The sequence below is a fragment of the Electrona antarctica genome (assembly GCF_951216825.1).
Source record: "Electrona antarctica genome assembly, chromosome: 6".
In the NCBI taxonomy this organism is placed as follows: Eukaryota; Metazoa; Chordata; class Actinopteri; order Myctophiformes; family Myctophidae; genus Electrona; species Electrona antarctica.
In genome coordinates this window covers 20,355,870-20,381,039 of record NC_136811.1, presented here as the reverse complement: position 1 = coordinate 20,381,039, position 25,170 = coordinate 20,355,870, and the positions used below count along the sequence as shown (strand labels likewise).

The window sequence follows — 25,170 nt, the reverse complement described above, 5'->3', positions numbered from 1 at the left end:
CACATTGCAGTCAGTACACTGTGTCTGTTGATTTTCTTATTGCTTCTCTAGGCATCATCTTATCCCATCCTGCAGAAGACCGAGACAGACCGAGAGAGAGAGAGAGAGAGAGAGAGAGAGAGAGAGAGAGAGAGAGAGACCTCTGTAATTTTAAGTCATCCTCTATTTCACATCTCAAATTAGCCTCACAATAAAGTCTTATATCTGGGTAACCTGCAAATCTCGTACCCCTGTCAAAGGAGCAGAGCAGACCGCGCGTACGATTGTTGCTAGGGACAACTATCTGAAATGAGAATCGGATTAACCCTTTCTTAGATCTCCAGACTGGGAGCCATCTCTTATTCAGCAGCGAGAGGCCTCTCTCCTCGTCCCTCAGAGCCTGTGGGAATTCATGATATTCTTGCTCCTCTTAATGTAGCCAACAGGGAGAAAAGAATAGCACTATTAGCCAGAGTCATTCTCAGCGACAGGCATTCATTAATATACATTCATTTTGAATACACATGTCTAGTGAATTGCATATAGGCTATTACTTTAAATTTGCAAGGTGTTAATCACAGCAATTATTACCATGTTATTTGTGTTGATCTATTCATCAAAATAATTCTGGTTAGTTCTGGGGGAAGCTGTTTTGAAATAAAAAAGAATATATATTTTTTAAATATATCTATTTCTCAACACATGATTATTTTGTGGACAACAGAGGGTCAGCAGTTATTTCTAGACTCCATGTGATGATGAAGACACGTCATGCTTATATATGTGCATGTGTGTGTGTGTGTGTGTGTGTGTGTGTGTGTGTGTGTGTGTGTGTGTGTGTGTGACTGTGTGTGCGTGTGTGTGCGTGTGCGTGCATGTGTGTGCACGCATGCCCGCGTGCGTGTGTGTGTGTGTGTGAACCATCACGGACAAAGAAATACAGAGGACCAACTGCTCCCAGTACATTTTAACGGTTAAAGACAGGGTGGCGTCACCACAGGGAGGAGCGTCTGAAAATGCAAATGAAAACATGTCTCTCTATACAACCACATCAGTACAGACCTAAGTGGTCCAAGCCAGAAGAAATACAGATTGACAGGCGGAAAATTGTGATTTTCACGGAGCAAGGCAGCGCATGACAAACTGGCTAATATAAACAAACTCCTTCTTTCTAACTAACAATTGCAACCACTGGATGTGACGTATAGAGTCTCCTTCCTGCCCAAAGCCTCCCGTCATGTTCGTGCCCTGACTGGAATTTGTAAAATATGGTGTATCCTTGGTGTGACCAATATGAACAAAATCAATTATCATGATATATATTTACAGAATAATTTGATATAGATATTGTGGCGATAGTATCATATTGAGAAGATAATACCAAATGTATTTTTATATTTATTTATTTTTCAAATAGTCAGACCTTTTGGTTTCTGTCTACAGTATATAGTATTTTCACTCTACCCTCTACACTACACATACAACCCATGCAAGAGCCAAATGACCATATTCTTTATGATTAAATGAGTCAGTAGATTTTCGATAACCTTTTTTTTCCCCCACAGATATTCAGAATGAAAAATGTAAGTGTAAATAGATAGCTAACATTGTCCAGTCATTTATAGAATAGCATCCTTGTCAGCCCTCTGTGGTGTGTTATGGTTTATCCATCCTCCTGCCTTCACTCCATTGCTTTCAATATACTCCTGGGTTGGATTTCTCTTTTTTTTTTTTTTTTTTATCCTGAGCTCTGTTACCGTTCATCGTGTCAGAGATACAGTGACCAAAACAGTGTAGTCAGCTAGGAAGTGATTACAAACTGATGCTCCAAATTCGCTATAAAATGAAAATCAATATTTCCACAAGTTGCTGCAACATAAAAGATAACCTTCATTGATTTTTCCAGACTTAGGCCTCTGCGATAAAATCTAATATAAATTTTCAGCCACACGGATTTGGATCAGAGCGGAGCAGGGGCTGAACGATAAGTTCCGCGCACATCTCTCAGAGTTGGATTTTTTCCCTCCCCTCTCCCTCTTCCAAGGCAGGGCTGTACTATTTATAATTGGCCCTGTGTGAGCAAAAGCTTCTATCAGGAATCTGTTCTAATTTTTATTACTGAGAAGCTAAAGCCTGTTCCAGATAATTTGGGAATTTCAGGGGAATTGTGATAGAGCTGATGGCACAGCCGGACTGACTCCAGAAAGGAGCTAACCTGTAATAGCCTCCGCGGCTGCGCTGATTAAATGTTGCCATAGATGAAAGACCTGCCATCACCGCAATAAATTAACCAATCACATAAATCCCAAGTTGCTACTAATCCCTCCTTGATACCATGATCCTCTGATCAGCTGAAGGAGGTGAAGAAGAAGTGGCTTGTGACACTCAGCCTTCCCCCTAACTCCCTGCATCCCTGTGTAAACAACAAGCTAATGATATCACCACTGACCATTTCAACACCACTGGCTACTCTTAACCCTCCTCATGGTCAGGGCAGGTGAAATCGATATGAACCTTGGTGGGAATGATTCTTCTCTCTCTCTCTCTCTCTCTCTCTCTCTCTCTCTCTCTCTCTCTCTCTCTCTCTCTCTCTCTCTCTCTCTCTCTCTCTCTCTCAATTTTTCCTCCACCAAGGTCACTGACTGGTACTGTATCCTTCTTGATCCCACAGCTGCAGGATTTAGACAACTGAGAGATCAAACCCCACTCAGTCTGAATATCTCAAGACGTCATTGGGTTCATACAGTACGTTTCTATTTTTCAAAAAGCACATTTTTGAAACAAAACCCACAACTCAGACGGTCTTATTAATTAATAATGTCATACCCACTTAATGACAAATGTTTTTGACTCCTTACTCCTTACCTTTTTTAATTTATCAAATTAAGTATTGTAGCCTACTATGTTGCCTTTAAATATGTATTGTATCCTTATTTAGTGTTTTCTTTTTCCGTTCGAAAACAGATACTCATAAAGTACATTCTGTTCTCCTCAGCAGTGCCTTGCCTTTCGTTTCCCACAGATTAGGTTGGAGTCAGTATTAAACATCCTGACAAAATGTCAGAGGTACTTTTGATGCGTCTTGTTTCATTTTCAGATGATGTTGGCAGTCTAAATAACATAGGAGGAAAAAAACAAGCTTATGGGTTATGTCAAGTTTCTATGTTCTGTGTTTCCAACATGGGGTGGAGGATAAAGGATTTGTACCTGTATTACCACTCAGTTTACAGCAGACAGCACTCACACCTTGATAACACCCCATTGCAATTAGTTGTTCACTGCGATGAAACAAATTGCATGTGGTCAACTGGAAATTTCATTAAGGGAGATTTTCCTCTAGCCCTCGTTATCGCTCTGCGTATTAATATTTTCTTAGCCTAAAGGATGGATGGGTTGCAGGGGCCTTTTTGTTGAATAAAGGGTCAAAAGCTACTGTACCTCATCGTCTCCAAGCCACTGTGTACAGACACAGTGTGTGGAGAAGGCAGCATATTTAGTTCATGGTTGGTTAGGAGGTGCATATTTTTACATTGCGCCCTAAAATAAGATTCTCTGTCAACATCCTACATATCCAGTGAAATGCCTCCATTTCTCAGCTCTGTTTTTGTGTCACCCCTCCTCCCTCTAAATGGTCGTGGTTACATCTGCCGAAACGAAAAGATATACCTACGTACCGCTCGCATTCTTTTTTTCCCCCATCTCTCTCTCTCTCAAAGGATGTAGCATCTGCTTTTGGGAGACTAAATAACAGAAATATGCAGGAATCGCACACTAATTCCCTTCAGAGATAGATCTTGGCTGGTGCCCTGTCATAAATCAGAGAATTTCGATATGAAATGAGGCAAGCTGCTCTAATCATTTCTGCATTTCAAATTGGATCACTGGCTCAATCGCTTGGCTTTTAACCCATTTTGAGCGGGAACCCCTTTTGGTGGTTACATACATTATGTTATAATTTAGCTATTGAGAAATAGCAGATCTACAAGCTCATAGCGCGCCACCGAGTGGCGCGCTATGAACATCTTGGCTGGTGCCCTGTCATAAATCAGAGAATTTCGATATGAAATGAGGCAAGCTGCTCTAATCATTTCTGCATTTCAAATTGGATCACTGGCTCAATCGCTTGGCTTTTAAACTGCTTGCCTAAGAGCAAATGTGAGGTGGGAGATAATTCGGCTGAAATCTCTCCCTGCTCTGTGCAGCAGTTAGTTTACTGCTTGAGTGCAAGAGAATGCTTTTTTCTTCCCTTAGCCCATCTTTCTCTTTTCAACTTTGTTAAATTGACTTTTCCTTTTTTAAATCGATTAAATTGAGAGTCACTGCTGTTCCCGGAATCTTTAAAGGGACACCCATCACTGTGCGCATGTGCCTTTATTTGGCTGCTGCTATCATGGCGGCGCGATGGGGAATAAATATTTCCTCATTTAAATGACCTTTTATCCTGCTGACTGGGCTGTAGGCATCAAAGTTCACGTGCTGTATTAGCTATTACTTATTCCAGTCCATCTTAATGGTCATGGTGGATATATTATTTGTATTAACTGCAATCCGTGTTGCATTTCCATTGATTGTGTCTTTATTAGGTTGTTCAAATATGGTACTGTATATGCATAATAAAACACACATGCTTTGGTGGTAACCCCTTTATCCATTAGGGAGTGATGTAAAATAGCATACATAATTATTTTTTTAAGCTAAAATGGCTTGAAGTATACTGATGACTAAATTCAGGGAGAGTGGAAGAGATGAGACTAGAGAGAGAGGAGGGAGGGAGGGAGGGAGCGGGGCAGGGAGTTCTATCCTCCATTTTTGCAGACCTTCAGGCGCTTTGAGGTGATCCAACTCTAACGCCATCCAGTTTAGTGTAAGCTATACCTGCCCTGGAGACAGGCACTCTTCTCTCCTCTCCTCTCCTCTCCCCTCCCCAATCTGTCACCAGTTACTGTATAACTAAACTAACCCTACCATTTTTACTTTCTGTCAATACAAGACCTTTCAGCCTCTCCCAGCCCTTCGACAAAACACTACTACAATACTGACAGGTTATTTGTACTGGAGGATGTGACAATTTCACTTCACATGTAAATCCATGAGTAGTGTTTTTATATTAGACTTGTACTCGGGCCTATTTGAAGAGGTAAACAAGAGAAAGCTGAATTTGTAATGCACACTTCTGCACTGCACTTTAAAAAAAAATGTCTTGAAGGTACAGCGCACATATACTATTATATATACCCATAAGTTCTTGTGTTTGGCTTTGGTTAGGGAACAGAACATCCCCTAGCCTCGGTGCTGGAATTATTATACAATTCCTATTTGAATTGAATTGGGAAGGACCTGTTTGATCTGTGTAAGTTGGGGATGACTCCTGGAGCAGCAAGAAGCTGTGTGAAGGAACAGAATAGAGAACCTGGTGCTAGTAATGTACACCTGTACGGACGGGTATTACCATAGCCCTGGGTGTCAAGATGGCAGGTGGCGTATATTCTCACGACAGTCTGCACTCTTTCTCTGTCAAGAATAAACATGTGGAGGGAGAATTCTTCAAAGTTTGGGGGGGGTGGGGAAGAGAGAACCCAGGTCTCAATCTGCCAACAGCAGGGTCACAACAAATCCTTCCTCTCATAACCACTCACAGAGGCCCGGGATCATTCAGAGACAGTAAATAAAGACAAACAATCACATAGTGGGCATGATGCTTGAATAAAGCCCCTGACTTCAGATAAACCTCCATGGCCTCCTTTAGGTATTGGATTTTAATATTCGTTTGAACTTCTCCCTCTTCTCTGGCGGAGTCATACATTTCATGATGCATTTGAACAGCTTCTACACTGTATGTGGTTTTATATTTCATGAGACTATCTCCCTGCAACCCGCCTCACCTCACGGTGCAAAAAACAGAGCTCTTCGCCATATCTAAAGTATGTGAAATAATAATTATAAACAGAAATCTAATACAAATGAGGTTGAAGTAAAAATCATTTGAGAGTGTATCAGTGCGAAAGACAAGTAATTTAATTCAAGCATAACTTTGTTGTAATACTGAACAAATTGAACAGCGTATCAGATAATTTGCATACTAGTTGATCATCTACATACACCACAGTGTTCAATAGTTTGATCTTTGCGCGCACTTCAGAGAAATGGGGTCTTGGTAAATCCACTTTAAAGACCGACAATATTTACACCGAGTTAAGTAAATAAGATAAAGATGGTGAACTTGCCCCCCGCTAAATGCATTAGACGTGAACTCTCTTATCAGAGTCTCGGCACACGGACTGTTAAAAGATGGGTTTCCTGAGCTAGAAATGGTCTTTGTTACCCAATTAGTTTGCTGACGACCCTTCAGTGTAATATTCCTGCTTTGACAGCCTCATACGAATACCTCTAATGTGGTGCTTCTGGACCACCGGGCCTGACGAGGGTATGGACGCTGTCCAGGCCTTCATCTTCTCCAGCACTTATCTGGGTTTTTATCTTCAAAGCTAGGCTGATAGAGTGGCCACGTGACCAAGAAAAGCAGCATTTCTTCCCTTTAGTTTTTTGGGGGAAAAGTTAAAATTTGCTAGTTGACTGTTCATCCATCTAGAGTGGATGTTTTATGACGGGGCTTTGTCTCCGGCATTTGGCAGGTCTGGAAGTAGGTGCTGCTAGACTGAGGGTGCTGAGGCCGGGACAGGGGGGACTTATCAGGGTCTAACAGCAGGGGCTTTCCTCCCTGCGGAGCGGCCGACCTTCTTGCTCTGAAGGAGATGAAGCAAGCAAAGCTTCCATGTTTCTCAACTTGCTCCGTCAAAGCGGCGAAGAGGAAAGACAAGAGGAGAGAAAATGCACTGCTGAATATTGCCGCCATGCAGGGCAGTGAGGAGGGCTCCATTTATTCTTTCTGACCGCAGTTTTAAAAACTGCTCTTGAAATAAAGTTGTATTGTTATTGTCATCATCATCACTACTATCGAAACGGCCATACTGAACTTGACCGCAGTGAAATGCCAGAAGACAGTGCCGGTGTCGCAAGTGGAAAAAAAATCGCGGATTACCTCTGCCGCCTCTCAAGGAAGTCGCTTCAACATATCACGAGTGCAGCCATGACAGTGACAGATGGCAAAGCAGCTGGCACCACTCAACTTCGTTTCACTTTTCTTTCCCCGTTCTTCTACTTCCTCCCTGACTGTGATAGAGGTCTGTGGTGTATTGAAGTGGTGGATAATCATTCACTTGGGAAGACGCGTTGCATACGGTAAAACAAGGCGATGAGTGTGAAGCTGCACGGGTTTGAGCCTGACCGCTGTTGCTTGTCAAAATAACATACTGTAAAGACTGAGCATTGTTAACGCCTTTGAAGTGAGGTATATCACAACTAAACAAGCGTCTCTCCAAACCTTTCGTGAACATTCGTTGACATTCATATAACCCTTGAGATAAGTGGCTACGTGATCGCGCGTGACTTGTTTAAGTCAAGGCGTTGCGTTATCCCGAATGGAACATTTGTTCATGAATCTTAATGTTTATGTCAAGCTGTTCGCGTGGGTTTATTTGGAACTCCTAGAAACCCTATACATATGGATACCACATCTCTACAGTTTGATAGTTTGCCATCCAGCCTAGTATCTCTCAGACGCATGTAATTTGCTCCCCTGATGGACCTCTGGCAGACAGCAAACACCCAGAGGGTTGGGAAGGGGGACAGGGACGCCCAGCTTCCCCTCACCCTTGCGGGCACGAGGAGTGGCCCCCCAGGACCCTCAGCCTCACTGGGGTTTTCACCCATCACTGGTCGTGTTCTTGTACAACTGCAGAGGGACGTGACACTGGTAGAGACAGAGAAGCAACCGGTTCACTGCTTCTGAGACAGAGCTCAGATGACGTGCGGTATGCAGCTTTGTCTCATTAAGGTGAAAAGAACAATGCTGCATGGCAGAAGCCAGTGGGTAACATTAGTTCTCTTCTCCTGGTGATCTGCTCACTATCCATTTAAAAGACAACACTATTTCCCTGAAGAAATTCATTGGAGTAAACAATAATTGTTTAATTGATGAGAAGCCCTGATGATAATCTAAGTATACTGTAACTATAGTTTTACAACCAAGTGTAATTTAACAAACATGGGACGTGATTAAATTAACTATAACATTTAACACAAAGATGTATGGCCATAAAATGTAATACAGTATATTAAATCCAAATATAAAATCCCATGTAACACATATAGTAAAATGCCATTCATCAGGTTTTATGATCTGGTAGCTCTGGTAACACAGCATGACCGAGTAAACTATGTAGTCTTCACAACAAGCAACAAAGAGGCCAGTGAATCCTGCCGCGCTTATCGGAGAGACCCGCCATATCTGTTTGGGGAGTTGTGTGGGCGATGTAAAGACAGCAAAATGTCAGGTTCACTTGTAGATCAAGTCAACCATGCATTATCTCTCAAACAGTGCAAGTCAGCTGTAGCCATAATAGCAGCAGTGACTAGCTGACTGACTTACTGACTGACTGAGCGCTTCACAGCGAACACATGCCGCCGTGGGCAGCACTGGGGTTCCAGCCGTGCACGGGCGAACCTTTAAAGAGGGGGGCTTAGAAAAAAGGAGCTGAATGCTCCTCATGCCGCAGGTCGCAACCCAGTTTCCATTTGACTCACAATCATGTGTTAACATCATGTCAGTCTGTGTGATAGTATGCTGTCAGTGAAAGGAGAGAAGGGAGCGTTGCAGTGGAAATGTCTCCTATATGAAGCTCTTTCAACCTGGCCTCGCTGTTTTGGACATGTCACTATTGGTGAGAATCTTCTAAAATTGTAATCGTTTATATATTAAAAAAAAAAGAAGAAGAATAGGCAAAAAGCAAGAATAGCAGATCTACAAAGGTAAACACACGTGTGACGTATTGAAAACCGGTACAGTAGATTGGTCAGTTTTATTACGTTTGCGTGACACTGTCTTACGACAAAGTGTAAAATAGGACTTAAGTGATAACATGATATGGTTAGCACATGGACTCTTAAGACATGTGTACTGTGTACCAGTCAATAATACCATTGATGAATATATGGATGACATTGAGCGAGAGAGAGAGTAAGCCAAATAATTACCATTTTGCCCATCTGAAGAGACCCCAGTCCTGATGTTGGTTTAAACCCAAGAAATAATTGATGCATGCAATCACAAATTGGTTCTCCGCCTAAAATTTGGGCCCATTATTTCATTAGACGAAGCCACATTCTGTGTGCCAAAATTATTTGTGTGTCCAAAACAGAAAATTCAAATCCTGTTAGCGCTGATAATGTGTAGTGTTGTCAAGCCACAAAGAGGGTGTGACTTTCAGATATACAGTATGAAGGATATAGGACACCTTTTTTGTCTTCATTGCTTATATATATATTTTCTTTTTGTACTGTTCTGTGTACTGTACTGTATGTACACATCTATATTTACAATATTTACAATATTTACAATATGTCTGTCTGTCTGTCTGTCTGTCTGTCTGTCTGTCTGTCTGTCTGTCTGTCTGTCTGTCTGTCTTTTGCCAGCTATGCTACAGTAGGCCCTATCCCGGAGTGTCTTCTTGCATATGTAATTGCATGTTACTGTAAATAATTGCCTGGGCATGTGCCAGTGTGATGATGACGATTTGTGCGCGTAGGCTTGTGTGTGTGTGACTGCACGTGTGTAGTACGCGTGTGTATCTCTCCCGTACATTTGTGTGCGCATGTGTGTGTGGGACTGTGCGTGTTGTGGGGCGCGGGCGCGGGCACGTCTGCCCCATCCGTACTCCACTCTCAAGTCCCACTGATTCTCCCTTTCCAGCCATGTTGAATCCTCTTTTCCTTATCAGGCGAGTCCAGGCCTGCATCAGGCTCTCCTTGCTATGACAGAGGCTACAACAATAGGCCCGCGATACCGCTGCTTAGCGCTGCGTTTCAGAGGGGAAACCTGCCACGGGCGCAGATTAACTACAACACACACACACACACACACATACACATGCACGCGCACGCACGTGCACACGTGCGTGCTCACGCGCGCGCGCACACACACACACACACACACACACACACACACACACACACACACACACACACACACACACACACACACACACACACACACACACACACACACACACACACACACACACACACACACACACACACACACCAAACACAACAAAATAGATTGCAGCCTCCAAAACAAAACATTTTTCAGAAAGCCTCCTCTTGATTAATGAAGCGATGACAAGAAGAAAAATATAATTTCGAGAAGCAGAAAAATCCACCACCACTTGTTAAAGTTTAGGGGTAGCTAACAATAAACATATTGGAGGGAGAGGGTGGGCAAAAGGGGGCAAGATAAATGCTTGAGTGATGGCTTGAATAATTTCTGGAGCATTCGTTGTTGGTGCACAGGCCCATATTCCTAACCTTGTACTGAATTACACAAAAAACACACTCCTTGGGTTGACAGACTCTGCCGCTCTCTCTGTCCCAGGTGAGAATTAGGACAGTATCTTGACATGTTCCCTCTTCTGTACTCTACAAGCTAAGGCACCCTGTTCACACCACTAAAAGGAGCACACAGGCAGCACCCACACATTGAGGCATTACATTAGTACATGCACATCGCCTCCCACAAACACATGCACACGCGCACACACACACACACACACACACACACACACACACACACACACACACACACACACACACACACACACACACACACACACACACACACACACACACACACACACACACACACACACACACACACACACACACACACACAGGGAGATATGCACGAACACACAGACACAAACATGCTAGCCAACCATTCTTTTTTCAGATGCAATATTTGGCTTGAAAATAAAAAATGTACTCCAATCTGTACACTCAGTGGGAGTAGGGGAAAAAACCCACTGCATGCAAAACAATACAGAATGACAGAAATACAGATGAACATGACACACTGCTTGTGTTTCAATTCAACAATTCAACAACCGGACCAGTTTTACTACGGTGGCTTCCGTCTTGTGCATAAATAGACCATAGTCTACCGATTATTCAATCTAGCATTAAATATAGTTGTCAAATCTTAACATAATAGTGCTAGCGCCATTTACAGTGCACGTTTCTAAACATGAAGATGTTGTGCCAATTAAGACGAGCAGTAATTTTCGGCAATATTTCCACAGTTCATCACTTTCATTTATTTTATGCTCATTGCGTGTTCTTAAATTGATTGTATTTCCAGGGCCGCAATAGGCGTATTGCGGCCTTTGCATAAAAACAACTGCTCTGTTTTTCCCATTAATTTCATTAATCAACGTATTTGCTTGAAGCAAATATAAGTAAGAGCAAACCGATTGCATCATTATCCGGTAGATCTTCTCAAAGAATGTATTAGCGGATGCCCGAGCCTTACAAATTTTAATTAACATCTAATTCGCACTTAAAGGGCCTTGACACTTAAGACAGAATTCTATTGAATCCATCCAGGCTCATTACAGTGCACCTTGACTAAGCCCTGGTAATTAGCATCAGTAAGGCACCGAACAAGAGGCAGAAACACCCTCATCAACACACGTTTACAATGGAGCCCTAAATCTGGTACTCATTAATAGCTTGCCTCCCAATCAATTATTAACACCTTCGCCGGACGCCAGGCTCACCGGGGCCAGGCCCGTAACTCCAGGCACACCGAGGGCCACCTCTTCCTCCACCGGTTCTGTCCAGCTCAGGTAATTACAACATTTAAAGACACCTGCTACTCAATAGCTTCGACCCGGGCTGTTAATTTATCCCCCCGACTGCAGACATTTATGTCTGAGAGTGTCACTATTAATTTGTGTTAATTTGGGGAGTGTGAGAACCCGGGCGTAGGCTGAATGTGCTCGTCGCTCACCTGCGCCGGAGCCGCGGCTGTAATTGGAGTCTAATGGTCTGATTGATCAGTGAGTGTAGTGAGGGATGAGATGGGGAGGTGGCAGCTCCATCAGTCAGACACAGAGAAACTCAGAGGAAGAAGAAGAGGAAGAGAGAGAGAGAGAGTGTGTGTGTGTGTGTGTGTGTGTGTGTGTGTGTGTGTGTGTGTGTGTGTGTGTGTGTGTGTGTGGGGGGGGGGGGGGGGGGGTTGACGACAGCAGCACACAGTCTCAGTTGTCTTTCTGGAATTTCTTTCTAACTCTCATTCCTTGTTCCCCATCTGACACGCACGCACGCACGCACGCACGCACGCACGCACGCACGCACATACACACACACACACACACACACTTGTATAACAAATACGGACATAAGTATTTTTAACATTTCCATTTTGACCCCAACCCTAAAGCCGAAAATAACAGATCTACAAGCTCACTGGCTTTTACGACACCGGCGCACAACCAAACACACTGTATGTTAATCAGGCATTAACTGTACCCCTAAACCTAACCTATAAACTCTTACTTGAAACTTTTCGATTTTGACCATGAAACAACAATTTATGTGATGAACAGGAGAATTGTCCTCACAATGTCTAATTCTACTATAATTGTGGGGACATTTGACACTCACAAGTATAGAAATACAATACACACGTACACATGTGCTTTGACCAAGACCAATTACCTTTATTTCAGTTCAACCTCAAAAAGCCTGCGTCCTTCAGGGGGTAAAACACCTGCTAGCTAGAGACAACCTTGTTGTTCTGTGATTGTTTTGGGGCCTGGCACGCTACAACAACACCAATACTACATTGTTTGGGGCCTGGCATGCTACAACAACACCAATACTACATTGTTTTGGCCTGGCACGCTACAACAACACCAATACTACATTGTTTGGGGCCTGGCACGCTACAACAACACCAATACTACATTGTTTGGGGCCTGGCATGCTACAACAACACCAATACTACATTGTTTGGGGCCTGGCACGCTACAACAACACCAATACTACATTGTTTTGGGGCCTGGCACGCTACAACAACACCAATACTACATTGTTTGGGGCCTGGCACGCTACAACAACACCAATACTACATTGTTTTGGGCCTGGCACGCTACAACAACACCAATACTACATTGTTTTGGGCCTGGCATGCTACAACAACACCAATACTACATTGTTTGGGGCATGGCACGCTACAACAACACCAATACTACATTGTTTTGGGCCTGGCACGCTACAACAACACCAATACTACATTGTTTGGGGCATGGCACGCTACAACAACACCAATACTACATTGTTTTGGGCCTGGCATGCTACAACAACACCAATACTACATTGTTTTGGGCCTGGCACGCTACAACAACACCAATACTGTTGTTCTGTGATTGTTTGGGGCCTGGCATGCTACAACAACACCAATACTACATTGTTTTGGGCCTGGCACGCTACAACAACACCAATACTACATTGTTTTGGGCCTGGCACGCTACAACAACACCAATACTGTTGTTCTGTGATTGTTTGGGGCCTGGCATGCTACAACAACACCAATACTACCTTTTCAACACAAAAAAACGATATGCAATTTTTGGAAGGAAAATTTGTTGGAAAATGTACGGGGCAATTTGTGTACAGACCGTCTCAGAGTGATTAGGCATGGGGAACCCGTCTCCAGAGTAGGTCCAGGCCTGTGAGTGGTCTAATATAGTGAGCAGTGTGCACATTTTAACAGTTTTCCTACAGCAATAACTATAACTCCAGCTGCAGTCACACAGCGAACAGAGCCCCTGGGGTGTTCAGAGCTGCCACGGCCAAACCATCAGCTGTGAAATCTGCTTTCCTCTTTGATAAACGGTCGAGATGTGACCCTATCTCTGTCCTGCAGATGCCCAGATTTCCTGTCATGCTTCCCCCCCCCCCCAACATCCCCCCCCCCCCCCTCTCTCTCTCTCTGTTCTTTCCTTTCCTTTCTCTCTGCCCCTTCTTTCCAGGCCTGCCTAGACAACTGCCTGTAACGCTCCACTCGGCGTTCTCTTCTCAGCATCATCCATCACTCTGGTCAGCCACCGAGACCCTGAGTCCACCGGCAGCCTCCCCCCACACCGCAGCAGCAGGCATAGTCGGGCCAACTCCAGCCTCAGCTCCCATTTGCTTCTTGTGGCTCAGGGGACCAGCGCCCGGCCCCACCAGACTGTACAGGACTGGTCCCCTGGCACCAAGAACCCCTTTGCTCACACTCCACACTCAAACTGAACTACCTAGACCTGACGCGCTCATCAGCTTTGCTTGTGGTGTACTCACTGTACTGTACTGAAGTGTCACTTCAATGTTAAGTTATATCTATTATTCAAGTAGGCTTCTTTTTTTTTTAAACAAATTCTGGGGCAAACATTTGTCAAAAATCACACCCATGTGAAGTGAAGGGCGCTAATATATTAAAGTCTAACTCATGTTGATTAGGTGATGTAATGGTGATGTAAAACAAACGGTGCAAATTTTCCCTTCATTGTCAATGCGTTTACAAAACAAACATTGAACTAAAGACAAACATTAAACCTGTGTAGCGCCCCTCAAAAATAGACAATCTACAAGCTCACAACGTGACGATTTGAGAAATGGTGTGAACTTGTAGATCTGTGAGATCAATTATCAGTTTGTGTTCCAGTTTCAATTTTGTCTGCTCATTGTTTATTGTTCATCACTTCCAATTTCACTTTCTCCTGTAAAAATTCTCTCTCCTGATCGGACGAAATTGGTATCCTGACCAGAACATGTATTTTTCAGTGTAGGCTCCAAAGTGCTTTGAGCTGGAGTGAGAGTGGACAGAGACGACATCTTCTATCTATAAAGTATAAATGCACCCTGTCTCTGTCTGTCTGTGCAGGTGTAATGCACGTAACCCACTGACTTTAAATTCGAGTCGACACACGTGTTCTACACCACAACAGGGTGTGCAGTGCTCGGTGACGAGTCGGTCGGACCCACGGTTGTCCAGAACCGCCACAAAAAGCCTCTGCCTGGTCTCTGGACCTGATCTCCATATGGAGCTGTCCTGTTCTGACATCATTCTGGACATCTGCATAGACTCCATATTTGGGCATGCCTGACAAAGAACTCCATATATGGGCATAAAAGGGACACAGACAGATGGGTACTGGAACGGGTACTCTGACAGGGGTACAAGGGGTATAGCATAGCCGGGTGGGGCATGGATCTCCAACTTCCATCGTTACCAACTCGGTGCTCATTAATTTGGGGGTCCTTGAAATTAAAAATGTTGAGAACCACTGTAGCGCAGTGGTTTGTCTCTGGGTGGGACATCAAGATGTGAGAAGTACATGTGCTAGGCACACAAGCATACCTTGATAGCCTTTCAAATTACACGTCTGGGATGAAGGAATAAAAAATAAAATCCTTTTGATTCCAGAGAGGGCATATCAATAGGCACACAAGCTAGGTCTCATGTTTCCAGCGTGAGAGAGATGTCATTTTTGCCATACAGCCGACTGCCTTGGGGTAATACATTCACCTCTGTGGGTTTCAGAAATCTAACAGAATAAACGGAGATGTAATAGTCTGCGGAGGTCATATACTTCATAAGAATGACTGAGAGTGCCTCCTGGGTGAGGTAAGGAGGACCCATGAAGCAATAAGCCATTATTTCTACCCTCAAATGCTTTATATGGCCTCTTGATCCTGTGTTGGAACACTTTGCAAGGCCTGACATGCATCAAAACTGGCCAGCTTGTTTTCCTCCCTCACTCTTTCCTTCAACGCAGGTCATTCCTCACACTCCTTGTTTAACTTTTCTCCATCTACAGGTGAGGCATTAGGGGCTTGTTCCTGTCTCAAAGTGTCTAGTCTTTGAATACTTGTGCCACTCCCTTCACTCCCAGTGAAATAGGAGTGAAAACAGAGATAAATGCTGTACCATCAAGGACGTTGCCAACGGCCCAGTGTTTAACAAGGCAACAACTCAGTGGCAAAAGGTTGGATAAAAAAAGCAACGCTTGCGCTGAGATGATTCCCTAGTGGTGGGGAGAAATGCGGGGAATTGATTGATGGCTACTTCAGTTTATTCAAATGCCTGACGAAACAAAGTAAAAGCGGAGCATAAAAGCCTAAAAAAAAAGGCAGCTCGCTGAAACAAAAACTGCCCAGTTGGGTTTGACCCGTTCTTTAATGAGCGATTGTGAGAAGCGGCTAACAGCCAGTACCCCGTTTGAGAGATGAGACTTAAGAGCGGAGGAGGGCAACCAGTGAAGCATTGAAAGGGCCCCCCAGGAGAATAGGCACACATGAGATCCTTAAAGGCAATATGCCAGAGCTCCTTCCTACGCCTTTAATTGCAAGAGAGAGTTGGCATGTTCTCTAACCCCTCCACAGCCTATTACAGGTGAAGACCACCACCTGGCTCACTAAAAAATAATAGATAACTGGATCTGGAACGGAGGATCGGATTCCACAGAGGGCACTTAGTTAAGGCCTTAACACTCCCGCCAGGAGCAATGTTCTCAAACTACAACCGGCGTTGGAACATTTGTAATGAATGCCTTGTGTAATGAGTGTTGATATTGTGAAAAACATACAAGTAACCAAGGAAATCGTACCATTGAGGTTCATCTGAGGGAGAGTGGAGGCACGCCTGGATGCCTTTCAGGGACATTCATGGGGAGTTTGGAGGAAAAATATATGACTTTGTCACTTTGGAAAAAGCGACTTGAGGTGTTGCTCCATCAAACCACTCTTCCCCAAGGATAACTGGCTTTACCCCGAGAGATGCCATATTTCATGGCCATAATACGACTTCAAAACCACAAAGCTTAGAAAAGTCGAAAACTGTTCTGAGAATGATTTAATAAAGTTATGCATTGAAGAAATCTGGAAGAACGGGGGGGCCTTTGAGTCTGAAATCCTTATGGACTTTGCCTTATGTTACTTAACAGGATAAATGTGAGATTGGTTACAATTTTTAATAAGAATTTCTTAATTAATCCAAATGCAAAATGAAATATCATGCCCATAGAGGACTCGTTGTTCCACCAGAGCACTAGGTCAACACATGGCTCTGCAGCTGAAGGGAGCCGCACTGGATCTTTTAAACCAGAGAGGCCAGTGCACTGATATGAAGCTGCTGGCTTGAGAGGAACATAAAAAATAATGGATCGTAACGTCATTCAATTGAAGGCTGGATTGAACTCGAAATCCACCAATTAAAGCGTTTTGTCATAAAATATGCAGATTAAATGGTTAAAATGGATGCACTTCAAAGGCTTTTGTTGGGGGGGCAGTTAGATCCCAGAGGAGTCAACTCAATGGGTTGGAATGCCATGGGAATTTGCTTCCTCTTTCCATTAAAATAGGCTTTAGACCAAGAACTTTCTAGTAATCGTGTGTCCAAAGCTACTAAGGACTTAAAGGACCACTTCACCACTTTTCAACCTATCTTCATATAATTGGTCCTCACTAATAATCATGATAAAATGGGAGAAAAAAAATTCTACTCGGTCTGTGTCTCGTAGGAGGGCTGTGGGCAGTTCAGAAACCCGCCCACCAGTGACATAATCGATGGGGAATCCAAGCTAATAGAAACTGCAGGCTTTCTAGTCCTGAAAAGTTTCAATGCGAAAATGGATAATAAAAATTAAAAAACATTAAAAAAAAGAAAAATTGTAAAAAAATATTGTTTAAAAAAAATCTGCCTAACGATGATGTCACTCACTGGTGGACGGGTTTCTGAACTGCCCACAGCCCTCCTATGAGACACAGACTGAGTAGGAAAAAATTGTGCAATTTTATCATGATCATTAGTGAGGAGGACCTATGAAGATAGGTTGAAAAGTGGTCCTTTAATAGCAAGTCCACTCCACCAGCAGCAATTTGAGGACAATCTTTTGGAAAACGACAAAAATATAAGACAGGTGTTTGAAACCATGGTGTGAACTGAAAATAAAGGCAGAACAGGAAAGGAAGATGAAAACACAGACATACCATGCCACTGCTGTCAGTATTCATCTCAATTTTCCCCTCGAAGGGACCCCACGTTGTGCCCACAGGGAGCTCCTGCCGAGTGTGGATCCGTCGTTCCCTCGTACCATCTTTGAGGAATGCGTCCAGCTCTCCTAAAAAAAATACAATATTGACCAAAATAGTCATCCGTAATGTTCTATACAAGCATACAAGCTAAAAAAAAACAAAAAACAATCACAGTGATGAACATTCATTGCCATGTGCCCTGAAACCCAAATGTGTTATCACATAATTGCCTAAAGGCCCCACACTATTTAGAGACCAGTTTCAAAACGGATAAGCAAATCGAGTGAACATCCATCTGATGGTGTTCCTCAGAAACACAACCCGCTAACCTTCCTTGAAAGGTGTCTTGTGTTGAGATAATCTCTGTGAGACACTGCAGGCTCACTGGCAGGCAGTGGCAGTATAGTACGTGGCAGACCTATTTCTGTTGTTCCAGGACGGCTGGCTGGGCCCTTGTTAGTGCTGTGCTGCAGAGCTGCAGTTAATTAGCAGTGAAAGTGGATAGCACTGTTAGCACTACCAGCGCTCACCTCCCTGACACCCCCGGCTATCTTATCTCTTAGATTCAGTGTACTTTTTTGGGACAGTGATTAATCAAATAGTTATGATAAACCCCTTGGCCGGGTATGACATGCTGCAGAGTATGTTTGCATTTGTGCGTGCGTGCGTGCGTGCGTGCGCGTGCGTGCGTGCGTGCGTGCGTGCGTGCGTGCGTGCGTGCGTGCGTGCGTGCGCACGGGAAGACAAAGTTATGCAGCACCCAGCTCTCAAAAATGCACTTCCGCCTCCTCACTTTGACAACACTGAGAGGCCTGGTGAAGGAACATTCAAACGGCCAGACTGCTGCCCTTCATGTGATACTGTATCTGGCATATCAACCCTGACACTCCAAGCCCATTGAAAGAACTAATGGCGACTCATTAAATCGAACTGATCAATTGAATCAATTATAAATATAATAATAATAACAACAATCAATCACTATTATGTCCTTATAGCCAATATATCTATTATCTATAAATGCACCTTGTCTCTGTCTGTCTGTCTGTCTGTCTGTCTGTCTGTCTGTCTGTCTGTACTGTAATCCACGTAACTCGAGAACCGTTCGCCCCGCCGACTTTAAATTTGACACACACGCGTTCCGTACCCCCGCTGGGCGTCACAAAAGGCCTCTGCCCGGGCTCTGGTGGCTATGGAGTGGTGTGATGTTCTGACATCACACCACTCCATATTTGGGCATGCCTGATACAGAACTCCATAAACTGTCCTGTTCTGACATCACAACACTCCATATTTGGGCATGCCTGACACAGAACTCCATAAACTGGCCTGTTCTGACATCACAACACTCCATATTTGGGCATGACTGACACAGAACTCCATAGGAATAATGGGACACAGAGAGACACATACAGAAATCTCCATATATGGGCATAAAAGGGACACAGACAGGTGGGTGGAACGGGTACTGCATTTCCGGTTGTCCAGAACCAGCACAAAAGCCGCATTTGGCATGCCTGAACTCCATACAGTATATGGGCATAAAACACACACATACATAATAACTGGGTGGGGCATATGCATGCATTTCTGGTTGTCCAGAACCAGCACAAAATCCTCTGCCTGGGCTCTGGACCTGATCAACCCCTATATCTCCATATATGGATCTGGCCTGTTCTGACATCACAACACGGGCACCACGCTAGTCTTTTAACTCTTTGAGAGTTTCAAGGATTTCTATATAGTTTTTAGACTTCTCTATGGCAGAATGGCGTTTTTGAATGATTTATTGAAAATTCTCTGTTGTGAATGTGTGACAACGAAAGACCTTCAGAGAAAGCTTGGCTTGTCTGCTTCCAGGAAAAAAAATGAACTGAGTTGATAAAATGTTTAGTTTTTGTGTTGGAAGCCATTTAAAAGAGCCTGCATTTACACTGGGTAGTGTTTCTAGGACAACAAAAAAAGTTATGCCCGGTTGAAGTTTTATTTTCTAAATAACTTTTTTTTCTGCTGGGCGTACATAGCCATGCAATATCTCATTTTAAAGGGTGAGTTGTCTAGTTCAATTAAAATAAAATAAAAAGTTTCTCACATGTACCACTGTAGATATTTTGCCATCTATAAATAGCATGGTCAGTCATGATCAATCTGACCTATCCAGCTAAAAGTCCCCCTAGCTCTGAAATGGAACATCATATAAACTCAATTCTTTTTTGGGGTAAAATTAGACATTCTAACGCACATTTTGATATATACCATGTTTACATAGTCTTACCAGTACCTTGTCTATTCATGCATGTATCTCAAAAACCTGTTGTGAAGAAACAGTTTTGATAAAAAAACACATCCAAGGACATTGTTTTGATATGACTTTGTGCCCATGATATGTATCAAAATATAGACTTGAATGTATACTGTATTATAACAAAAAATTGGGTTCTTACCATCTACCGTTACAGAGTAAATCACAGTTGAAACTCGCTTAGTCAAACCATAAACCTCAGAATAGTGAACAAAATAGCCATGACAGGTCTAACTCATTGTAAAAGCGTCTTTTATTTTTTTATGACTACTAACATAATACAATTATAATAAATATTACAGAAAATAAATAGGCCTACATACAAAACAGTTGTCCCCAAACTCCCCAGTGTCCCCAAACCACTGCATTCCAGTTGTTCTTGACGGTGTGTGTGTGTGTGTGTAGGCTAAATTAAAAAAAAACAACAACTGAAATGAATGAATGCATCCGGTTCAGTGTCGGAGAACTCCATCGCAGTCTTGACTCTTCGTCTTCATCATCATCATCCTCCTCCTCTGATGCCAGTTCTAAATATATAAAAATAAACATTTAGCTGTAGTCAGCCCGGCCAATAGCCGGGCTGACTACATTACTCTAAAGATCAGATCGCCTATAAGGCACGCTACAATATAAAATACTTGTACTGCCATGCGTGCATGCCTGCTACGATACATTTGTACTGCACCGACCAACCGATCGACACCATTAGCCAGCACCTTTGGTGCTGGCTAATGGCTGGGGGCCATCGTGGTGAGTCATTCTGGCGTCATGATCTGACTAGTAGTAGTAATTATCCAAGCATCTATTTGTAGCGATCATCTTATGATGTCTGATCACTATAGAAGGGCATTTTCTACAATAAGATTACCTCAAAACATTCCGGGTTGATCGTCTTCTTCAATGGTTTCCCGGTATAGCTCATCGGACGACGATGGGGAGACAATGAAAAAAGGAGGGAGGGAGCAGCGAGTCTCGCTGTAAGCACTGGACCAGGGCTACTCCGCCTGGAGAAGGCGACTGGGACGCGTATGGATCAATACTACTACCACAAAACTCGCTCAAATAAATAGTACTGCTTTCAACTTTTTCTGCTAGAAAATCGCTCGGGCGAGACGGGTAAACAGGCAAAACAATGAAAACTATGAAGACTCCCTCTGCCCCCACTGTTTACAGGGGGTGGGACCAGCTTCCAATGGCAACACGTACACGTGTGTCACGTGACACGGGTTTTCTGGGTAATGTAGTTGGAATATAAGCTCAGGAATTTAAACAGCGCTTCGGAGCATATTAATATGTTTAGATTAATCAAAAACGGCGAAGACGCCAATTGGCGTCATTGATCATTTACGGAATTCTGATGAAGACGCCAATTGGCGTCTTTCACCTTCTAAGGGTTAAAAGCGCAATTTTTCACAAATAGTGAAAATAGTCAATCTAACAAGTCATGTTGGAGATCTGCAACTTTCACTATTGTTGCACAACACCATTGTGTGAAGACGTATAAAATTACGCTTAAATGTAATATAAAATGTGAGGGGAGAATATTCAATTAATCAAGAATGAATCAATAGAATAATCTCTAAAAAATAGTTAGTAGTTGGAACCCTAGCCGGAACATACACTACCACAAAGAATACAGCTGATGTCAGCTGTAAGGTGTATGTTCTACGCCAGTGTGAGACGAAATGACTCTCCATACCAGGAGATGGCGGTAGGCCGTATTCAGAATCCAAAAAGAAAGCTTCCATAATGGGAAGACAACTGGGAGCATTTTCACACCACTCTGAATTCTGTTTATGTGGTCTTGCTTTACGTATGTATGCTCATGAGAATCCCAATTGAGAATGTCTTATGCAAATGTGCACCTGCCTGGCACTGGCAGTGTCTGCTCTAGGCCGTTTTCTCATGACAAGGCAGAGGAGAAAGATCAGTGACGTCTAATATTCCATCTGTGTGCCCTGTTTTAATCTGTCATCGGCTTGCTGCTCACTAACGACACGTAGCCAGCGAGTTAGTTCAGGCAGTATACACTCGAGAGGTTAACCCATTCTGTACGGGGAACCCCTTTTTGTGTTTTAAACATTGTGTTATAATTTAGCTATTGAAAAATAGCAGATCTACAAGCTCATAGCGCGCCACCGAGTGGCGCGCTACGAGCTTGTAGGTCTGCTATTTTTGAAAAATCGTGAAAATGTGGCGCAAATCCTGACAGAAAACTGTCAGGATTTTAGAAGACATTTTATAAATTTCGACGTCAGGCCTAAATGGGTTAACACGCATGTGCAGCTCTGTGCGAGAGATGTACTGTAGGCCTATGGGATGTGTACAAGAGATGTACTGTAGGCCTATGGGACGTGTACAAGAGATGTACTGTAGGCCTATGGGACGTGTACAAGAGATGTACTGTAGGCCTATGGGACGCGTCAAGCAGCTGATCAGTTGGCGGTCTACTTAAGCTCACCTGAGTCCTTGTACTTCTTCCTGTTGTATTGCCACTGATGTTGTTCTAAGGGTTCTGTTTCTGATACATGTATATAGTATCTCCCTGCTGCCTGCCAGTGAAAATATTTCTTGCCATCTCGCTCCAAGGTTCACACCGCCAATGACGAGATTCTCGTCATGACATGTTTTCAGTGGTTTACGATAGAGGGCGCTCTACCGCACCCTGTAAATGATCAACGAAGAAGAGTACAACCAGAAATCAAGTGAAGCTTGTGATCACAACATTTTAAGGTGGTTTAGGATAATGCTAAAAGATTCATAAAAAACATTTTTTTCTCTATTTTTGGGGCAAAATCGAGCGTCAGTGGGTTTTTTTCGGTCACGTGATCTAAACGTGTGACCTGTCACGAATGTCCGACGGAAACCCTGTATGACTTAAAGAAATGAATGTCGGAAATTAATCGATAGTTGTAGTCCTTCAGTCAACATGCTTAGTCAACTGATCGCCATCGCAAATGTCTGACTACCGCCAACTGGCACGGAACACACCACAGAAACTACAGCCGATTGTCAGCCACAGATACTCCAGCTTTTAGGGCATGTCGGCTTGGTATGTCAGGGCCTTTAGACCAACTCTGAACAGGACAAAGTAATTATAACAACTTTAAATCAGACTTGTGTCTCTTTCACACAAGTGTGTAGCATGTTGAGCTGGTATGGAAAGGTACATGGCCATGTGCACCTTCTCATGCATAAACATCAACATCAACAAAAACCACACATAATCGAGAGGACACCTGCTTCAACATTCACAGGTCACAGAAAGGTCATTGATGATACAAAAAAAAAAGAATACTGAAAATAGCCGATCTACAAGCATTTCAACATTTTGACTTATAATGTCCTGCCCAACATAGGGAGACCAGGTTGAAATTGGTAAAAACAATAATAATAATAATACATAAAACACTGAACAGGACGCAGTGTAAACATCTTACATTTAGGTGGAAACGCACAGTTTTGTAAGCACATCCAAATAACATACTTTGAAATGCATTACCGTATCTCTCTCTCTCTCTCTCTCTCTCTCTTTCCTTGCTTTCTCCCCCTCATCCTTCCTGCTGTAGCACACTGTGCTCCGACTGCCGCAGTGGAAGGTGGGTAAGCTCATTAGACAGAAATAATTAAACATTGGAGCACAGCTGGCCATCATCAGAGGCAGCCTCACAGTGAGAGCAACAGCCACCGCTTGATGCATTCTGTTTGTCCTCAGATAAGACGGCGGCCTTTCACCGCTTGGACGCAACTTCCTGTTTAGCCCTGCTTGAGTTGACACACGACTTACAGTCATCCCCAAGCCAATGACTTTACTTTCTTTTTAAAAGCATGGATCGAGAAGGGAGGGGGGGGGGGGGGGGGATCTCTAGCCGGTACAGTCAATACATGTAGGTGTACGTGAGAGGGGAGAAGGGGGATTGTGATTCAATTTGCTGGGCTTTTGGTCCACCGTGTTTTAGGTGCCAGTTGTTTGCCGTACTGTACCAAACGTTGCCTCAGGACCTTGGGCTCCCAGATGGCTTGTCACATCTGTTGCAGATACCAGTGGAAGACCTCTACGAAATCACCAGTGGATGAATAACAGGCTCCCTTCATACTCCATCTACTGTAAGAACTCACAGTTTCACCATCCAGTCCAAACACATCCAGCCACAACAACCAAGGCTGCATTATATTGCAATGTTCCAGCAATAACATAGCTATAATTTAGTTGCTTACAAGCGCCCCTAATCCCTACTCTGTAGTCTACTTATCAGGTCCAGCCACAAAAAAAATATTTTCTAACAAATACAGATAAAGCACGGTCACAGAAGAAGACTAAAAGGAAAGACCAAATTGGGACGGTTTGACAAACCATGCCCGTTTTCTTTCCCTCTTCAGTGTACCCGATCAACCAATACTCAAATGACACCGACTTGGCAAAAGAAAGCTGAGTATGTGGCTCAAGCGCTGTGCCCCCTCCCCCAACCTCATCCCTGCTCCCAAACCCCCCACCTACCCACCCACCATCACCCCAAAACCCCCCTCCCTCTGATAAGATCATCATCTGTCGCTAGACTCTAGGGTCTGTTCCTGCGCTCCACAAATACTTGGCAGACCAATGAATGTCCCTTTGTGTGGAGAGATCCTCCTCAGATAGCAACCAAGATGCTCCACATTGGCATCTGTGTTTTTTTTTTCTGTCTTTCTTTTTTGTTATGCTGCAGAGGAATAAGGAATCTCATCTCTCTATTGGCTGGCAAGCGACTGCATACTAACGAGCTCCTTGGTGGCAGAGTGCCATCCTTCTATGATTTGAAGAGCAAATGTGTGCAGGCCAGTGGCAGTGAGATGGCCTCAATAGGTTGATCAAGCTCCCCTAGCTAATTAATTATCATTATTAGATATAATGAAGGCCATCTGACCTAACATTTTAA

At 43.5% G+C, this 25,170-nt stretch overlaps 1 protein-coding gene across 1 annotated transcript in view; it reads right to left on the bottom strand.

The window, feature by feature from the left end:
- zfpm2a (zinc finger protein, FOG family member 2a) overlaps positions 1-25,170 on the bottom strand; it is a gene marked incomplete at its 5' end in the record, with an annotated part of 151,274 nt that overhangs the window by 59,700 nt on the left and 66,404 nt on the right. Inside the window, one exon of the mRNA XM_079503022.1 lies at positions 17,908-18,038. Within this exon, the coding sequence (XP_079359148.1) occupies positions 17,908-18,038 (131 nt within the window). The remainder of the gene's footprint in view (positions 1-17,907; positions 18,039-25,170) is intronic.